Consider the following 19,671-nt stretch of genomic DNA (forward strand, 5'->3'; position numbering starts at 1 on the left):
TGACATGGCCTATTCCCATGATGAATATTTACCTCAGCAGTGGGGCTCATGAGTAATATCCCAACTAGAGCAGTTGCAAACTCTCTTCCAGGGAGTCTTTTCTGTCCTGCCATTTATCTTTGCAGCAGCACCTGACAAGCAGAAGGAAGGCTGAGGAAATGCTCCAGCCGCAGTTTGGGGTTTTTTTCCCCAGTTGTTATTTTACTTTCAATTTTAGATTTCTCACATCTGCTTCTAGATCCACCTTGAAGGGAAAGGGAGAAGTGCAGATTGGTGCAGCTAATGGGAGAAATGAGCCAGAAGAGCAGGAGTGACCAGTATTTGCTGCTGAGTTTGTGACAGTGACATAAGTTATCTCTAATGATCTAAACTGGGGATGAGCACTGAAGTCATTGTGGTAAGAATTCAAAATGTAGTGGTTGTAGTGATGGATGACTATAAGTCAGCCAGCTAAAACATTTTAAACAGAGTGAAAATCCAAAGCAATAAACCATCAGCTTCGTTATATCAGGTAACAAAGTTTCACAGAATGTCAAGTGACACTGAGGGGCTGCAGTTCCTGAGCAGGCTGGGGCAGTGATGGGCAGGTTTGCTGTTGCTCTGCTGGAATACAGAGCAATTTGCAGCCTGTTCCCAGCAATTCCCCCTGCCAGAGCAGCAAGCACAGGCCGGTATCTGCTGGGAGAAGTGCACCCATGTGTAGGACAGAGCCTGTGCTTGCAGTTTCCAGCGAGCTCGTGTCAGGATCTGCATTGGCCTCAGCAGGGAGTGTGCCTTCAGCACAGCAAACACTACCTCGTAGTGAGGGAGGAATTTCTTGCAGGACTGGCTCCATGTGCACCTACTCAAACTGGCAGGGAATTTCTGCTGCATCTCTAAGCTGTTCCTGAGACCTCTGAAAATTTCCTTCCTTTGTTTCAGAGCCATCATCAATCACTTCAACCCGAAGATAGAGTCTTACGCTGCAGTGAATCACATATCACAGCTCTCCGAGGATCAGGTAAGCCAAGCATGCCATGGCCTTTGCTCATGTTGGCCTCTGGGATATGCATGTTCAGAAGGACCTTGTGCTCCCTGGGAATGATGATGTGGCAGCAGTAGGAGATGCAAGTGGGACTCTGGTGTTCCTTGTTCAGATGTGGGTGAGAGAAAAAAAAGCAAGAATTGCTTTAGGCAATTTTACCTCCACATACAGAGATTTTTGTCCTGCAGATGTAGAAGGATGGGTACAAACAAGAAAAATATTCAGCATTGTCAGCAAGTGTATTTGGACACTGTGAGGATGCTGGCATTTAGAATGGGACAGGAAGTTTTTGGCAGCAAACTTAGTTACCAGAGAGCTGTTGAGCGTAGTTTGATGTTTTTCTTTTGGTGATATTGGGGACCTAGAGCTCTGACAGCAACTGGTAAAAATTTTCTAGGGTAATTGAATTCAGTTGGGTAAGATTTTAAAAAACATAGGTTTTTAATAAAAAGGGTGACTGTGTTAGGTTTCCCTTCCTTAATTTGGCCTGGTTTGCTATCTTTGTGTTCTGCTTGTATTGCATAAATTTGTAAATGTGGTTTTTTGAAAGTAGGCTACTGTGAGTGGTCTCAAGAATGGAAGAGATGGCCTATTTCCCAAAATAAAATATCAGAATTATACATTAATCACTTTTAGAGAGATAAATGACTTTGCAGGAGCATGTAGTGGACAAAATGCAGAGCTGCCAATGAGAACATGGGGAATCATCCCAAATACAGCTGCATCAACAACTCTGGACCTTCTGGAGAAGAAATTGTTTATGCAGTCCAGGACATACTTCTTTTAAGTCACCTTGGGTTGCCCCTTCCACTGGATGAGATCCCATGCTTGAGCGTGCTAGAAGATCCTGACTGTATCCTGCTCTGCAATTCATTTCTCTTTCCATCCATGAGATTTTTACTATTTCTTGATTCTACCCTTCCATGTTTCCCAGTAACCTTTTCATTTATTAACCTACAATCTGTAATATATAACACCCAAAAGACTTAGGATGAATGCTGTACTGATGCAATGGGGAAAAAAAAGGTGGCCCCTACTGGTTTTTATTCTCTTCTTGGTATAGTTGGATAGAAGAACATTGGTTTTAATTTACTCAGTTTTCTTTATTGTTCTGCCTCTGAGAGTCACTGTATCCATAGCTATGCTTTGTGATGGTTTGTGTTATCAATCCTCATTCATTGATGATACACTGATTGCATCAACCCAGGTCTCTAAAAAAGAAAAGCCTTTGATAGCCCAATTTAAACCTGGAAGCTTGGATAGAGGAGAATTTTGCATAGTCTTTGAGTTAGTCTGAGAAAGGAAATGAGCTTTTCACTGTCAGCCCTGTGTAGTATTCATCCCTCAGCAGTTCAGGGAGGTCAGGTTAAATCCTTTCTTCCTTGTGTGTTATTCTTTAAATAAAATCCCTAGCAGCAGGCAGATAATGAAATCAGTGCTGATGCATGAAGCATTTTGAGGAAGATGATTAGGAAGTTGAAAGGCAGACAGATTTCTCTTTTTTCTTTTCTCCCTTCATGCTTTTTCTCAACATAGGGAGAATATCAAACAAAATAAAGCAATAATAGCCCGAGATGAACTGCAGAGAAATAAGGGGGATGTCACTGTGGTGAGGGAGTGTGTGGTCTCAGGGTGTTTGTTCAGCACTCTGCAATTTACTGCACGGGGAGGAGAGGGATGGAGACTTCTTGCCTCAGCTTTCAGTTGTGCTTGTGAGCTCAGGTCTGTGTGTTTGGCCTGTGGTTTCCCCTCTGTCAGTAGCTGTAAGTACTTAAGACATACTGGTAGCTGGCCCAGATCAAGCCCAGGGTCTGGCTTTTGTGGGCTAGCAGAATTTGATGTTTTCATTGTGTGAGCTGTTCAGTGTGTGTGTGGGAAGGGGAGGGATCAAGCTTGCCTTCTGGCTGCTGCAGTCTCTTTCCTTTTTTGTTTTTCCTTCCAGCTGTACCTTTATTTTAACTTGTGTGTTCACTTAATTACCCATTTCGCTGCTCTCCTTAAATATTTTCTATACATTTTCCACCATCCTTTATAGCCCTGTCTTTTGAAGTGTACCACACTGAAATATTTAATGCTGACATTTAGCTTGTGTGTCCACACACAGATACTACATCTGGGATTGGTCATTTTCTCCTTTGAGTTATTCCAGTAGTTTCAGAAGACTGGTGTTTCTTTACTGGAAGCATTTGTTTATAGAATTTTAAGGGTCAAACTTTCCTTTTAATGAAGATTTCCTTCTCAGAGACCAGTCTTTCTCTAGATTCTCATACGGCTGCTTACATTCCTCTGTGGTAATCTCGTGCTTCTCAGGCAGGTATGTCTTTGACATACCTTTGTCTGAAGGGGAATTTCATGCTGCTCTGCTTTGTTTCAAATTCACCTGAAGCTAAGTTCTGACACCCTGTTCATGTGTTAGATTATTTAGTTAGTTAGTTAGTTTTATATTTTAATATCCTTAAATGTAGCTAAGTAATCAGCTGAAAGAGATTTTGCTCTATCTTCTTTTCCTAATCCTATTGAAGCCTTTATTACCTTGTTAATTACTGATGTCCATTTATTACTATCCTAAGTCTGTCATTTCAGGGCTTTCTCCTTTTTTATTTACAAGCATTAATTTTAACAATACTACATGCTGGGGGGGATTTGTAGGCACTTGAAAATGATGAATGTGGGATTGTTTTAAGAATAGGCTGTTAATGCCACTGTATGTTCTCAGCCCTAGAGATTTCCAGGAACCATAGCCTGAATATACAGGTTTCTGGTCTAGGCAAGTATATTTGTAAGACTTCATGGAACTGCTTTGCTGACTGTTATGGGGTTTATCCAATGTTAAGGGGTTTATCCAATGTTCTGATCAGAAATACTGAGAAAATACCTTTTCCATCCCATGTTCTCTCCAGCAAAGAGTGGGAGATTCCCAGGGGCAAGTAAAATATGAGCCACTTCAGCCTGTAAACACTATGGGATCCTCAGTACCTTCTGCAAGGCATTTCCTTGCCAAGGCATACTCAAAATCCTTCCTAGTCATTAGCTGTTTTGACCTTGCTGTAGTTCCTCACCATGCAGCAGGGAATGTCTTAGCTAGTTATTGGCATCTTTCCTCACTTGCTAATTTGTTAAACCTGACTTCAATGTTAATTTGTTGTTTTCTGGTATCCTCTCTCAACACATTTGGTTCCTCCCTGCATGTCCTTTAAGGGACTGAAATATGCTGCACAGTCAAAAAGATGGGGTTGGTCATTAACTGCCAATGTAATTTTAGCTCTTCCATGCAAGTGATTATTCCCATGTCTTCAAAGAGGTTTTGGTACATTCTTGAGTCAAAGGGCAAAATAGCCTTTTATGAAATGAATTCATAGGCTTATCTGTACTTTCCAGATGATTGGAATGCCTTGTATTTAATATGTTGGAGGCAGTAGATTTTCTCGGTGCCATATCTGATCCGAGAAGGTCCCAAAATATTTTCTAGCATAAGCAGTTGTAGAGAACAGGGTCAAGGCAGTGAGGAAACAGCAACGCAAGAATTGTTCCGGAAGAGCAAACGCAGACAAACAGAAAGGATCAGAACACAGCATGAGTGGTCCAGGTGGAGTCTCACATCTGCCCTTTTCTGGATGTGAAAGAGCAGCTGTTTGTAAGAAGGCAGCTCTCTACCTGATAGCAGTGTAGCACAGCTTTCAAGAAAGGCTAAAGTAAGTTTGGGTTGAGTCTTCTCTGAGTACGAATGTGTTATGGTGCTTTGCATGCCAATCAAGTCTTGTGCCAGTTAGAAAATTGCTCACTAAGGTCTTGTTTTCTCTTTGACATTTTTTATCTCCACTATTTCCTCTCTAAGGGTCTTAAAATCGAGATGTCAGACACACAGGACTGATAAAGCTTGTTAGTCAGGAACATTTCTGTGGGTTTTTTAGTAGAAGCCCCTCTTTCTTCCCAGCCACAGTGGGGACATAATGTCATCTCCAAAATGGAGGTAAAGTTCAGTGTGAGAGATTGCTGTGAACACCTGTTTTATGTCTGGTAATTGCAGATGGAAAGTGCTGGGAGCCAGAACAGATTGTGATGGAAAAACAGGACAACTCTATCACTTTTGGAATTGTGACAAATGAGTGTAATACTTGGGTTGTTTCACACTGTAGTACCTTTGTGTCTCAAGTAGAATCATAGAATTGTTTCAGGTTGGAAAAGAACTTAAAGATAATCTAGTCCAACCACTAACACAGCATTCCCAGTAGCTGCAATCCAGTTTGGTCAGGCCATCTCACAAATCATTTCCCTTTCACCGAGGTCATATCTCAATTGCTGAATGCTTCTCCTTGCCACCCCAATCCAAATGGCCTTCTGTTACCTGGTGAGGCTCTGAGGGACTAACCTGCAGTGCTGCTCAAGGAGGTTCCACAAGTGACTTGCATAGAAAGACACAAAAGGGTGTAGTTGGTTTTAGTTGCCCTAAAATGTTTTAATTCCAAGCCATTGATGTCAGGGTTTATTCAGTTTGTTCTGGTTTCCATAACTAGTAGCAAAACCACTGGCAGATACCAAATGCTTTGTCTTTTTTTAGCGCTGCTGGCAGAGGTGTTAAAAGCCTCTTGTCAATGTCTGCCTGCGTTTGATATTTTTTAAATGTAGAGTACTGTCAGTGCTAGGTACTACCAGAGTAAATCCCACTAATCTCTTACATTAATATAAAGTGTCCTGAGGACTTGAGAAATACTTTATAATGGTCTTGGCATAATGGTGCTTCACTTCTAAAATGCAGTGAGCTTTGGGGCACAAGGTCTCAAGGCTGCTAGTGTTGTGTTGAACACAATAGTGGGAATGTGAAACTCCAGCTAAAGAGGGCTCACCAAGGCAAGACCTTAATTTAAAGTCATCATGTCTTTGCAAATGAGGCAGGGATGTTGGCTTTCATGGTCTCATTACAGACACCTACTCATGACTAATGGCTTGAAACAGATTTTTATCATTTAAATAGAAAGAGCAGAGCTGCACCAGGTGAAGTTGGAAAGAATCTATATTAAAAAATCTTCTGGAATTGGCAAATTGCTGGTTAGCTTAGCTGATGGGAGTTTCTCTGGTTTAGCTATTGTCCTTTTTTTTGTTGTTGTTGCTTTTGTTGTTTTTTGTTTTATCAGAGAAATGTCCCTACTATTTACTAACATCTCAGACTGCTTTATGCAGTGTGCCAGACTGAATGGGTCTGAACGGGCTCCAAGGTCTGATCAGCTTTGCAGCAAGGAGATTTGGAGCTGGAGGTGAGCTTTGGAGCAGTGACTTTGTGCTGTGTAGTGCCTTTTATTAACATTCAGAATGCAGTAAACTGTGCGTCAGTGGAGGAGGGGGGACAACTGTGCTAGGCCATTAAAAAGACAAAAGAAGGACTTTGATTTTTAAAAACAAAAAAAATTGAGAGCTGCTACCGGAGAGATGCAGCCCTGTTCCACTAAGAAATGGGAGAAACCCTTCCATTCCCTTCCTTCAGGCTCGACAACAAGGTGCCCCAGCATCCTGCCTCTTACTCTTGGTGGGACTTTTAGCTGCTCTGGGCGTCAGAGGCAGTGTGACCCCAAAAAATCTTGTCTGCTCCTGGAGCAGAGAAGTCTTTCCACCCTTTGTGCACTGCAGATGCTGAGGCATGTCTTGCTTCCCCCACTTTTGTGAGCTGCCCTCTTGGGCAGATAAGGGGCTGCCCTGAGGTACAAACTAGTAACAAAATAAGTCCATTAAACTTCAAAGCAAGGCTTGCCTTCAGTTCTTACGGCTGTTTTCACATCCTCACCTGGCTTTGCACTACAGCAGGGACTGATAAGGGCCTGAAGACTGCAGTAGTACAGGTGACCATTGAATGCTGGGGACTTAGCTTGGAAGAGCTGCCTTGGGGAGGTGCTACTCTCTACTGGCTGCCACCAAATGCAGTCTCCTGGAGCGAGATAAGTTTCTGTGCTGGGGCTACAGAAGCTATACTCAGTGGTGTGAGTTATGAGCCCAACCTGATTCACAGTTGAGCACAAACCATAGGTTCAGCTTTGTAATAAGCTCCCAGTCCACATTGTGGAGATAGGCTGATGTCGCTCTAGTTCCAGTGCTTGTCCTCTTTACCAGTGAGCTTGTTTCACAAAATATATCTCAGATTTGCTTTATATGTGCTTCTTTTGTACATACTTGCTTTTTATTGCTTCTAAACCTAGAAAAGGGGCTGTGGGTTGCTAGAGGAAGGGGCTGCAGGTGGGGTCTGAACTCCTTCCTGCTGTCACTGTGCTGCTTTGAGCAAACCTTGAGCCCTGTGTCCTTCTGAGTGAGGGAAGCCAGTAGGGAGCCCTTGGGGAGCCAGGCAGCATTTGAAGTGCCGTGAGATCTGCCAGGGAAGGCTGCTGAGGAAGTGTGGAGCAGTGTTAGGGATTCCCGTCACTGTTAAGTGCCTGTATAGGGCAGGGAAAGCTCCACAGAGGATTGCAACAGAATGATCAAAACAGTCTGCATTTATAAAGATTAAATTACAACTCTGCACATCTGTGATTAAAGCAGAAGCTGTCAACGTCTGGCTTGTGTGAACGCACAATTCAATTTGCATTTTGTAAAACTTCAGATTGAGAAGGTTCTTTAATCCCTTGTGAAACAGGAACAATAGGTGTTGGCTTTTGCCATAATGCCTATAGATACCGTGCAAACTTCTTTGATCGTCCTCTGTAAAGCTGGATTTATAGCACTATGATTTGTTGCTCTAGTCCTGAGCTCCACCCTAAGCTTCCTTACACTCAGTAGCCCCTCTGCTTGGGAGTCCTGAAAGCAGGCAGACTGCAGCCTGCTGTGCCAGCTACAGACAGCAGTGAGGCTGTGAGCAACCACTCCTGGAGTCACATTTTCCTCTCACAAAAGGGGACCGACTGCAGTGACTGCCAGCCCTGCTCATTCTGGAGCTTCTTTAAGGTAAAACTCCTGCCTTTAGAGACTGGTACTCTTCCTTCCCTCTGGTAGTATCCTACTGTTACAGATGATGTTTTTCTGCCTTCCTTTTCTGGATCCTCTAGCTGGAGTGGCAGCTGTTTCCCAAAAGTGACAAATTGGGTCATTGCTCTGATTTCAAAGTGGGAAACAAATGGAGCTTTGTGGTCTCCACCCCTTCCAGAGCAGGAGAGTAAATGCTGCTGAGCCAAAAGGTGCTACATCTGAACAGAGATTCACTCAGCTGTAAGATTAGTCTTTTTGGCTCTCTGACACTTGACATTTGGATGTTAAGACAGTACATAGAAATTTATTATCCACAGTAGGGACCCCAAACCTTTTAATAGTGGAGAGGATGCACCCCTGATGTGTGTCACTCTTCCTGTCTTCATAGAGATCTGAGACAGGCAGTGGGATTGCTCAGGGAACCAAGATGTGCCACTCAAAAGGCAGCAAGCTGGGGGAATGGGTGTCTGGAGGGATGGAAGCTGGGGAATGTGGTTCATCAGCCAAATGCCAGAGGCTATAAATCAATACCACTGCCTTAGTCAGAGGGCCCCAGGATTCCCCCATGGCTCAGTTAAGGCACAGATAAGCTCCTGGGGAGCTAAATATTGCTGGCAGCACATGCTGTTTGAGCAGCAGCATCTGCCTCATAGCTGGCAGGGGTGTAGGCCTGCAGAAGGATTAATTCATAGCCCTGTGTTTGCTTCCACCTGAGCACCTGTTTGGAGGAGTTCCTCTTTCATATTTTCCAGTCTGTGGATTTATGTTCTCCACCAGTAACTGCTTCACAGCAAGAATTTCTAGGAAAAATGTATTCTGGTCTCCCCGAGAAGGAACTGGTAAATTGTTGTGGAACATTGTCTGACAGTACATGCTATTTTAGAATAAGCTGGTGCGACCCAGCAAGCATCACTAGTATCAATGTTAACTGGTGTGTCACAGTTGTATCAATGTTAGTTTAAACTAGCTAGCTTTTCTCTTCCGTGAAAACAGGTCTTAGTTAGGATGGCCTCTGGCAGTAAGATGGATAAGTATGGAAAATCTACTGTTACAAATCTCCTGTTATAATCTCAACAATTGGAGAAGGTGTAATGTGCAGCCTGTTACATAATAACGTTGTTTCCAGTGATTCCTGCCATGTGCCTTAGTCTCAGAGCTGGAAACTTTGCCACTAAGTGTCACTGTGTGCAGAATCCTGCTAATGAACTGTCCTGCTGAAGGCTTATTTGTGCACAAACCCTATCGTGGTTTCCCAAGTGTATTTTCCTCAGCAGCTGTAATTTGGCAGACTGCATTTGTTTTTGAGTTGGATGTAAAAATACACAGAGAATGCTGTTGAAGTCTGTGGCTTCCTGACTACTCAGAAAATGCTGGTTTTGTGCCCTATATGAAAGCTTTAGAAGCTCTTATGAGTACTTCTCCCACTTGTGATGGCATGAAGAGCCTCTGTCTCCAAGACAGTGGCAGTTGCTTGCAGGGACAGACAAGGCATCATTACAGCAATGAGATTTAGTGCCAGGAGGCTGGATATGAGCTGCCTAGCTAACTCTTCTTGGGGTGCTTTGGCTTTAGGAAGGTCTGCAATACTTTTTTTGAGAGCAAACTGAGATGCTGTGGAGTCCCATGAGCATGTTTAACACAATGGAAAGCTGGAAGTAAAACAACTGTGGGAATGCTGTGAGAATCTGGGCCCTGCTGTCAACTCCCTTCTGGTTATATTTCTTCAGCATATTGTAAACCAAACTATTGCTCTTCTGCAAGTAAGGCACCACTCTTTGCACTTAGGCAGTGTGTTGTACTTTGCAGCCTTCTCCTAGTTCAGTGGCAAGTAATGCTCCAAACCCAGGACAAATCAATCCATATGTGAATCTGAAAGTCACACAGAGCCCTGAGATATCTCATTCCACCAGCAGTTCTCTTTCCAAGAGTTTAAAGAAAGAGTGTGCTTAGCTGGCTGATTAATGACTGAGTCTCCTTTTCCAGTTCTCTTCTGCACTAGAAATACAAGTACCCCTCCCCAAACCTAGGTACCAGCCTCTGCTCAGCTGTGTTATGGTGGTGGTTTGCTGGAGTCAGGCATGTGTCCAGCTTGCAGGAAACATTAGCTATCTCTGTCACCACAAAGCTTGTCTGTCATTTTATAAACAGCTTACAGCACAGAACGTGGTTCTAGATGAAGCTTTATGTGACTGTATCTGCAGGTGGATTCGTCCCTTTCATTCCTTAAGAAAGGTAGCTGTGAACTGCAGTGTAGAGTTCTTAAGGCTGTGTTCTGCAATGACTGCTCTTTTTGTTGAACATCTTGAAACACTAGAACAAGAACAATCTGATGAAAACAGAAATGTGAATTTGTGAGAGTGCTGAGGTAGGCATGCTGGAACCTAGACTTTGATTGTCTGCTTTAATTTTTTGCATCCAGGCGGCTTTGCTGGGAATTTTCTACCCTGTCATTTATGCTCCTGAAAACTAGTGCCTTGATGGAAGCATCTCACTACAGAGTCTTAGTTCTCACCTCAGCTGTAAAGATGTGCTTTTCTATTTTAAGAGATGGACCTATTTAATTACAGTACCACCTACAAGTCACTTTATAGGCATAGAAAGAAAACTTAGGTCTGTTGCTGGGCTAAACTCCCCTTCTCAGAAGAATAAAAAAAAAAATCTGCTGTAATACTTCATCTCAGCCTCTTTGCAGATACCTGAGCGTGACACACTTTTTGCAGGGTAGAATATTAACATGATCTGAACCTTAATTTCTATGGTTGATGACAGTTTTCCACATCATGTAGATTTTGCTGAGCTTTCCACCCTCAGAAGTGCCCAGAGGGATAATATTCCTGGACTGCTTGGGTCCTGAAGTGCTATTTAGTGTGTTGATGCATCAGAACTAGGAATAAGTGGTACTGGGGCTGGGCAGTTAGTGTCATACCAAATGTTTTAGCATAAGGAAATTGGTCACTGAGCACTCCTGTCCTAATTGCTCAGGAAGTTAGTTAATGTGTGGTCTCGTTAGCTTAAGGCATAGCCTGGTCCCTCATCGTCACCCAGAAACCCTTCAGTTGAGTGAGGCATGATTTGAAGATGCAGGTAACTGTTCTGTTGTGAGATAAGGATTGAAGCTGCCATGTTTTTCATACATGAGATCATAACTCAGAGTGACTTCAGCTTAGGTGTCATGGAGACCTTTATCTGTGATGAGTTTGGAAAAGGTCAGGTTCAGATGCTTGAAGGAAAATAACCAGTTGGCTTGATCCCGATCTTTGTTTTAGAAAAGAATGATGCAAAAATCTGTGAAGTTAAATCTGGGGAGTAAGTGGTTTTTATTTTTATGGTATTCATCTGTAGAAACTTGGGGAACGGAGGGTGAAAATCACCTGCCTACACTCTCCCAAGCCCCTTTCCAGTTCTTAACAGTGTTGTTATTGAAAAGATTAATCCAGACTCTGGGCTGTTAACCCTCTGCAGTCACCTTACACAGTTGTACCTGGGTGTTTACAGACTGCTGCACATTCTTCTGCCCTGCCACTTGTAACTGAGTCAAGAACAGATGCTGGAGAAATAGCCACAAAATATTTAAGACAACTGTCCCCGTCACTTTCTCTTGGAAAAGGCAATCGGATTGTTCTGATGCTCAGTGTCCCTGCCTGGCAGAGGCTCTGATAAGCCTGCTGAGATAAGGGCAAGTAGCATTTCACATCTCAGGCTTCTTGTGTTCTCTCTAACTCCTACTATATGTTCCCTTCTCTCTGGATACTGAACTATTGTTCTGGCACAGTATTTGACTGGAGTTTCTATCCTGCCCTTGTTTTTTCTGTGGGTAGCTGAGTGCTGTTGCACTGCTGACAGTGCACACATTTGAGAGGATTCCTTTACATGTGCCTTTCTGGCATTTTATGATTTGGTCTCTTTCAACATGTGATAACAGAATATAAAGTAGGTCACTTTATTTCTTTTTTGCTTTTCTCGGTTCTGCAGTTCTTGTGGTGTTTGAATTCTTTCTGGCATCAGATTTGGAGACTTGTGGCTGGGAGAGTTCAGTTGGTTCCTAAAGACTTGGTAGTCATCTTAGAATTGGGCCTTAAGAGGACAATAGGGATATCTTTTTTTGTAGCCTGTGTGTGCCTTGGGTAGCCTGTTAATTAGTGCCTTTCTCATGTTTTAGAGAGTTGAGAAGGAGAAATGATGGCACCTTTCCTAATGCACAGCCGTCATTTGCTGCTATGCTGCATCCTGTGGCTGCTGCCAGCCCTGCCTTGCTGTCCTCTCTGAGTTGATTGTTGATGGCAGTTGTTGTCTAGAAGCAGTAAACAAAGTGAACAGCTCTACTTATTGCAGTTTGTGAAAATACACCAAATAAAAGCTCTAGGCACAGTCACAAGTTGGGCCTTAGAAAGGCATATGGAAGAAATTTAGTCTTTGCTGCATCAGGCCTATTCAGGCTCCAAGAAACCCCAGACCTTTAAAGCACCTGAATATTTCAAACTGCAGATTTGCTTCTGTGTTTTATTCATACAGTCTAAGATGATAGAAGTGTTGGGGTTAAATTATAGCACTATTTCACTGGAACTCCTTTTAGCAAATGATACTTAGAACTGTAAGATCAGAGTCTCTACAGGGTAATTAAAAATGTGACCCCCTTTAGCTTCTGCCACTGGCTTTCATAGCAAGATAAGTGTGGTACCAATTTATTCTGTGTTAGCTGAGGGTGAGAATGGATTCCTCTGCTTTATCCTTAAAAGTGTGTTACTATGTGATCAAATGCAGGCAAACATTTTGTAGAGCTTCTTTGAAATGTGAGACTGAGTTGAAGACACAGAGAGACCTGGTCCAAAGCTTCCACCCAGGCCTTCTAGCAGCGTTGAATTCCTGAGGGGACTGCTCATTGTTGTTATGTCTGGTTATTCAGGAAAAGCCAAGAAGAACCTGAACTTGTGTATTAGCATAAGGTGCAGTTTCTTAAGACATTTGCTAAGAAAGCATGAAATCCTCTTTACGTATAGTCAAAAATTTGGATGTGAGAATAATATCAAGAGGGCAATGCAGCAGCATTTTGGGAAGAGCAGGGTTTGGTTCCCATTTAAACAAAAATAGTTGTGCAAGTAAAACTACCAGCTGATGCAGTACAAATTAAAGGTTTTAAAATCTGGAGAAAAAGCTGCTGAGTTATTAATCCCTGAACTGAAGCCCTCAAGTCCTTTTAGTGAGTGACTTCAGCTTGTCTTCTAATCCCTTTGGCTCATAGAAAACAGACCCAGAGTTGTTCTCTGTGGTGTAGGAAGAGGAAATTAAACCAGTGAACTAAATAAATAAACTGATTAATTGGCAGCAATAAGGAGTTGTGTATGCACTGTATCTAATTGCTTTCTTTATATTGTCTTCTTCAAACTTCTGGAAATATGGGTTTATGGGTTGGTCATGCAAAAATATGCTAAAAAACCCCACCTCAACAAGGCTTTGAACCTTCAGCTTCAAAGATCATATCTTACGTTGCTTTGGACAGTGTCTAATGGGGACATTGTTCAGCCAAGCTGAATTTATGCAGTGGAAATTCAGGCTGAAATTGAATGCACCTCAGGATCACAGAGTAAATCAAATCTCATTTCCTTGCTTACAGGCAAGGCTGTGTGGACTTTATTTCTCCTTCTCCTCCTTTTCTTCCTTCTCAGTAATTTTTATTCTACCAGGTCAGAGCACCTTTTTCTCATAAGAAATACTGAGGAAGTGGCTTCCCTGAGCCTTATTCAAAAACCCATCTGAGCTAATAGTTTTCAAAATGTTTAATGTCCAAGAGGCACTTGGGAGCATTAAATCCTCACACAGGGATTTTTAGGCTGTAGAACAATGGTGTCCTCCAAGCACTGCAGAAATTACAGTGGAGATGATATTTCCATCACAGATCCTGCAGGTACTGATCCATGGAATATGGCAAAAGAGAAATATATAGAGAAAGCAAAAGCATTGGTGATCAGCTTCATATCCCCAGGACAGTGGCATTATCTTCACCTGAGTCTTCAGTATATCCCATCTCTATAGCCAGCAGGTTCTGTTTAGAGCTGTGACTGCAAAGGGTGCATGCTCTTGATTTGGAGGGCAGGCATTGTGGACAAGTACTTCTCCAGCTTGCTGCTCAACTTGCTGATCAGCTCAACTTGAGGAGTCAACAGCTAAAGGTGCTTTGGAAAGGAGGCATAGGTTGTGTTCTTTTGTTCTCCTCATCCTTTGGAGAGAACAGGTGCCAGCACAAGTCACCTTTTCTGTGATTGTCAGTGGTGGGTATACAGCCAACACTGTAATCTTACCTGGCCTGTCAGCAATAAACCTCACCTTTGTGTCATGTCCTTCCTGCCCTTCCAGCATCTGAATGTCTGTGGAGATAAAAGCTTACTGTCATAGAGGTCAGACGCCTCTTTTCAGTCTTTCTCAGCTACTCAGTCTGAAGAGATTTGTCTCCTTTAGTGTTTGGGGTTGCTGCTGGGAGCATATGAATTGTGAGAGTGCTGGTGCTGAAGGGGTGGTAGATCTGATATTTTAAGGACATAAGGGAAGAAATGTTTATGGGATAAACACTGTATTCCAAGGCATACAGGGCCTTTTTGTTCTCCAAGTATGTTTTGATTGCAAGATGCCATTTAACCATGCCAGGACTTCTTCAGAGGCATAGCTATTATCTTGGACTCTGATGGTTTCTGTCATGTATAAGGAGAAAGGACTAGAAACAAATGAGTCTTAGCAACCTTTGGTGCCTCTGTGTTTAATCTAGAGATTGCACATGGATGTCTTTCCCTGAGAAGGACAGTAATAAGCAGCAGACAGTTTAATTTCTCAGAAACATCTGAGCTGCTTTTTGTGTGTGGTCCATGCCCAAGTCTCTGCTCCCACTCAGCTTTACCTTGCTGACTGTCTGCTGGCCAGCTTTCCAGCACATCTCCATTTCAGTCAAAAAGTGTCTCAGCCTACATCGTTCAGCATCGTGTCAGGCCTGCCCTTGCTAGTGATTATCTTGGATAGTAGCCTCTGCATTTCCATTTCTCCCAATAGCTGTTTAAATGTTCCTTTTAAATTAACTTAGCAGTCAAGTTTAAGCAATTCTGGTTTTGCAGGCAGAAAATGTTTTCTGTGTTGGCTATGGATGCTTCCAAGCATTAATGGTCTCGTTCTGTTTCAGTTCTGGTCATTGCCCAGATGGAGTTTCAGAAGAATGACACATTCCAACAGCACAAAAGGGAATAATTCAACAAATTAAAATGCTAACAAGCTTCACTCCTTCAGCATATCAGAAATTATTTGGTTTCCTTATTTTTGCCCTCCTCACAGACTCTGTCCATTCCTTTTGCTCCACTGTGCAATGCAGATTAGTCTGAGATCCCAGCATGTGTCTGGGGTTTGTGAGGAGTCAGTTGGGACAGATTTGATTTGATCCTGTTGTCTTGATAGGAATTTCATAACTGCTGTAATTCTTAATCTGACTTGCACAGCTGCATTCTCAGTATTTTAGTAATCTCTACTCCCCCTTTACCTTCTCAGTCCCTCTTGATGTCAGTACTGCCTGGTCCCCAACATCCTTCGTACTTGTATTTAGAACAGAGAGAGTTCTGACTTGCACAGTAGAATGTCTTATTTCTGCAGTGAATACCTTTGAAGGAAGAACTCCAGACTCTGGATTGCAGGCTAGGTGACCTGCACTTAGATTGACTTAAACCACTTTTGCTACTGCTGCCTTACAGCAGACATTTTGCAGCTGAAGTTTTCCTTTCACTACAGGATTTTCCATAGGGTAAGGATCATCCAGCAGCTTATAGCTGTCTGTTCCAACTCCAGATTTGCAAAAGCCTTAAGAGCTAGAACTTTTATATGGGTTGAGTCACACAAATTTCCAAGCAGTGCCCACCTTTCCTTATTAGCTTGCTACCTTAGCATACTGCTACTACAGTCTTTCTAGCTATTTGTAGCTAACCAGTTAGCTACAGATCTTCAATTTATTTTGGGCTCTATCTTTAGATGGCATTTTTGAATTAATTTGTAAGTCTCTCAGAATCATTAAATTGTAGTTTTAAGTCTGCTAGATATTGTTATGCAGGAAAGGACTCCTGGAGTCACTGTGATAAGCCTGGGAATGTTGCTCAAGACTCAACAGTAGTCATAAAGACAAATAGAGAATTAGAAATTACTAGAGAGAACACAAAAATAAAAGAGAAAAACTGTGTTGTTGTCAATGTGTAAGTCTGATAACCCATGTTTTAAATCTTGTATATTGATTCCAGTGCCCTTAGTTCATAAAACATACCAAAGAACTGTAAAATAGTGCAAATAATCAAACAGTTGTTTGCTCAATGGGTTTCTTGGCTATCCAGACTTCTTGCTCGTATTCAAAAATTTTTATTTTCCCTGAGAACAGACTTGAGTTAATTTTCCAACATGTAGTTGGTTAGGCAGGTGAACATAGTGTTTCCTCTTTCTTGGCTTCATTGCATCTCCTCAGACCACTAAATGAATGCCTTTTATCACTTCCACTAATTGCTGAAATATAAGTAGGAACTAGGGAACTGATCTTCCTAATGTCTGCCCCTGCAAACATATACCTTCTTTCTCCAGTCCTAGCTGCTTTTCTCTAGCATGTCCTGTATTGATTTGACTTACTTTAAATACAAGCATCCACTTGGTTTGTGGCCAGTTTTTTGGCATATTGGTATTTAGTTTTGCTGCTTCCTTTAATTAAATTTATTCATGCTGTGCAAACCAAGTTTAAAAAGATTTCTGATCATTAAAAAGAAGAAAAAAAGCCACGAGCTAGATTAGCATCCACTTTTTCTCAGCAAGCATCAGACCTAGGACTGTACATTCATAAAGGCCATTGGCTTGCTAGTTGCTGTAAAAGATCAAAAAGAAAATGAAAATGCATGCCAAGCTCCAGAGCTTTTTGGAATGTCTGTGTTCTCCTTTTACTTGTCTTGATCTTCAAGTCAGAGTCCTGGTGAGTTTTGATTTGGTTTTATTTCTATGTTAGTCTGCAATCATTATATCCCAAAGAAGTCCGTGGTGGCTGTGTGAGAGGGCACAAGTTCTCTTGGATCCTCTACTGATTTCTATGAACCTGCCCAGCTGATGTAGTTCCAGAAGCCTCATGTGACTGCAGGTGTTTGATTAGACCATAACCAGAATAAGCCTCCCATTGTTTTTTCCTTGGGCACAATTAGGTTTTGGTTTCTTTGAATGGGAGCAATGCGCTTACTTCTGTCTGGGCTTGATTGAACAGAAAGGGGTTTGTTGTCCTGCCTTAATCTATTCTCTATACAGCCTTATTCCAGAGCTGAATGTCTTCTGGGAAAATTTGAATTTCTTTGCTGGGAATGAGTTTCCTCTGGTGTACATCAGGTATCCTGTTGTCATTTCATCAAGGCAATCTCAGCTGAAAACTGTGTATTTGAATTCCAGCATTTGCCAGGATGCTTTCTGACTACTGGTCCTAGAAAGATTTTATTTCAAACTTTTTCTTAAAATCTTCAGCTACCATTTTTAAGGTTCTTCTGTCTGTCTTTGATTTCTGTAATAACTTTGTACAACTTGGCTTCTCAGATCAGCTGGAGCAACAGTTCACATCTTAAAAGTCTTTTATCTTGTTTTGGGGACCAAGGTTACTAGTCTTGCTTTGGTCAGTTAAATGGTGCTGAAGAGCTGCTGCTGACTATTTTTTTTCCTCGTTGTTCAGGAGGACATGGTCTTCTGTAAACAGAGAATTGCACCAAAGGTTGCACACAAATCACAGCATTCATTTGTTGAATGCTGGTTAGCCACTTAGGCTGAACAGGCAACATGAATGATAACAGTGAGCATAAGGATGCTCTTGTCCTCTTGTGTGATGTTTTGGTGACAGCAGTTGATTTACTGTTCTGTGAGAATGCAGCTGGTAGATAAAAAGCTTCTCCTGAAATAGCCCATCACATTTCAGCACTTAAGCTAATTGTAAGCACAAAGGGAAAATAAAAAAATTAACGGTCCAGTCCATTGCTATCTGCAGTGCATTTTGAGCCTTGGCAGAATTGCAAGTGCTCTTACATACCTAGCAGTGAGAAATGTTTTCATAAATGCCACCAGCTGGAGATAAGGGTTCACAACTCCAAAATGGGCTGTAACTCCAAAATAGCAAATCTATCTATCTTAGGGTTTTATGCTCCTGCCATCATCCTGGCCTTTCTTAATGCTGCCTGCCTTTTCTCAACAAAATTTCTAAAAACAGGCAAGCTTAGGGGGCCTCATTCGATTTCTGGTGTATCTCCCCTTCCAGATCTAAATGTCTGCTCTGGAGACTGCTTATTTTATTAACTGATAATTTTTAAGATAATTTTTAAGATAATTTGTTTCAGGATCTTTGACTTTTTCTCTGCCTGGATTTTGGAAGTGCCAGCGTTACACAGTATATGGATGTTTGTTCTCTTGGCAGAAGCCCACTGAACCTGTTTTCTTTCCTTGAATGGCAGAGTTTCCTCCTTTATTTTCCCTGGAGAGCCTGTCCCTTGCAGTCTGGGAAAGAGCACCCAGTGTCCCACAAAGAATATCAGGTTCTTTGTGCCAAGTGGGATATGCAGATTAGTGTAAACCCACTGAACATCTTTGAAACTGGGAGAGGTGGATTGGGCTTGAGAAAAAGAATGTGAGGCCACATGCATTTTTGCTCCATGTGCTCCAAACCTGAATGGGTTGAGCATTTAACATGTGTGGGAGTTGTCATGTCTATGTATAGATGTGAGTTCTGGAAATTACTCTGCAGCAAAGCATTCCTGGCATGGGCTTTCTGGTAAGGTGGACAGGCTATCAGCTACCTGGCAGCTGGAGCTCAGAAGGTATTTATTGTAGCACAGCACTGCCTAGTCCTAGTGATGGCTGCAGGAATGTCCAGGGTTATCACCACATTAATCTGTTCTGCTTGTCTATACCTCTTACAAATTAAGTGCCCTGGAAGCTGTGCACATGGAGACCATATGTTTCCTTGTTACTTGCCTTTGTCCTTGTTTGCAGCTGTACTTCTTCTTAAAGTAGCTTATTGGGAATGCCTGTCCCATGGGAGCTTGGAATGGGCACTGTTTTATACATTTACAGTTGCTTCTTGGTGGAGCTGTGTAACAGTTTTGGCTTTGAGATGTTCCTGAAAGCTGAGTGATCGCCAGATTGGCTGGATCAGTGTGCTTTTTACCACCATTAAATAAAGTTGAACATCTAAGGCTTCTAATGGATTGGGGGTTTAAAACATTCCTGAAACAGATAACTATTGTCCTAAAATAGGATGTCATTTCTGCTAGCAGAGTTCAGAGAACAACAGTAATTTTCTGAGTGAGCTTATAAATTATTTATCTTTAGAAGAGGCACCTGTGGGCAGAAGAGAAAGACTGTAACCAAACCCTCACACTCCATGGATAGAAAGTGTTGCCTTTGTAGGCTTGTTCCTTTAAAGATCACAGATCCCTGTGAGATCATTGAACAAACATCTGAGCTACTATATATCATCTGAGCCTGACAGACTGGCTCTATGCTGAGGTGAGAAAAGGGGGTGTGAAATGTCCCTCCTTGATGTTGTTAAGTAAAATAATAATAATGATAATCTTTTAAGTACAATCAAACCCTTTTCCTTGTGTAGAGAAGTGATGAGGCCTGGATTTTGATACCGCTCAAGTGCAGATGTATAAAAGCAGTCCTCAGGAAGGATTTGGGAC

General features: G+C 42.2%; 1 protein-coding gene across 4 annotated transcripts in view; it reads left to right on the plus strand.

Moving 5' to 3' along the window:
- The window catches only part of ARMH3 (armadillo like helical domain containing 3), a 124,233-nt gene that overhangs the window by 89,868 nt on the left and 14,694 nt on the right, over nt 1-19,671 (plus strand). For all 4 annotated transcript variants that reach the window (XM_030276258.4, XM_030276260.4, XM_030276262.4 and 1 more), the window contains exon 24: nt 922-1,000. In XM_030276258.4, coding sequence (XP_030132118.4) covers nt 922-1,000 — 79 coding nt within the window. The remainder of the gene's footprint in view (nt 1-921; nt 1,001-19,671) is intronic.

The sequence above is a fragment of the Taeniopygia guttata genome, chromosome 6, assembly GCF_048771995.1.
Source record: "Taeniopygia guttata chromosome 6, bTaeGut7.mat, whole genome shotgun sequence".
In the NCBI taxonomy this organism is placed as follows: domain Eukaryota; kingdom Metazoa; phylum Chordata; class Aves; order Passeriformes; family Estrildidae; genus Taeniopygia; species Taeniopygia guttata.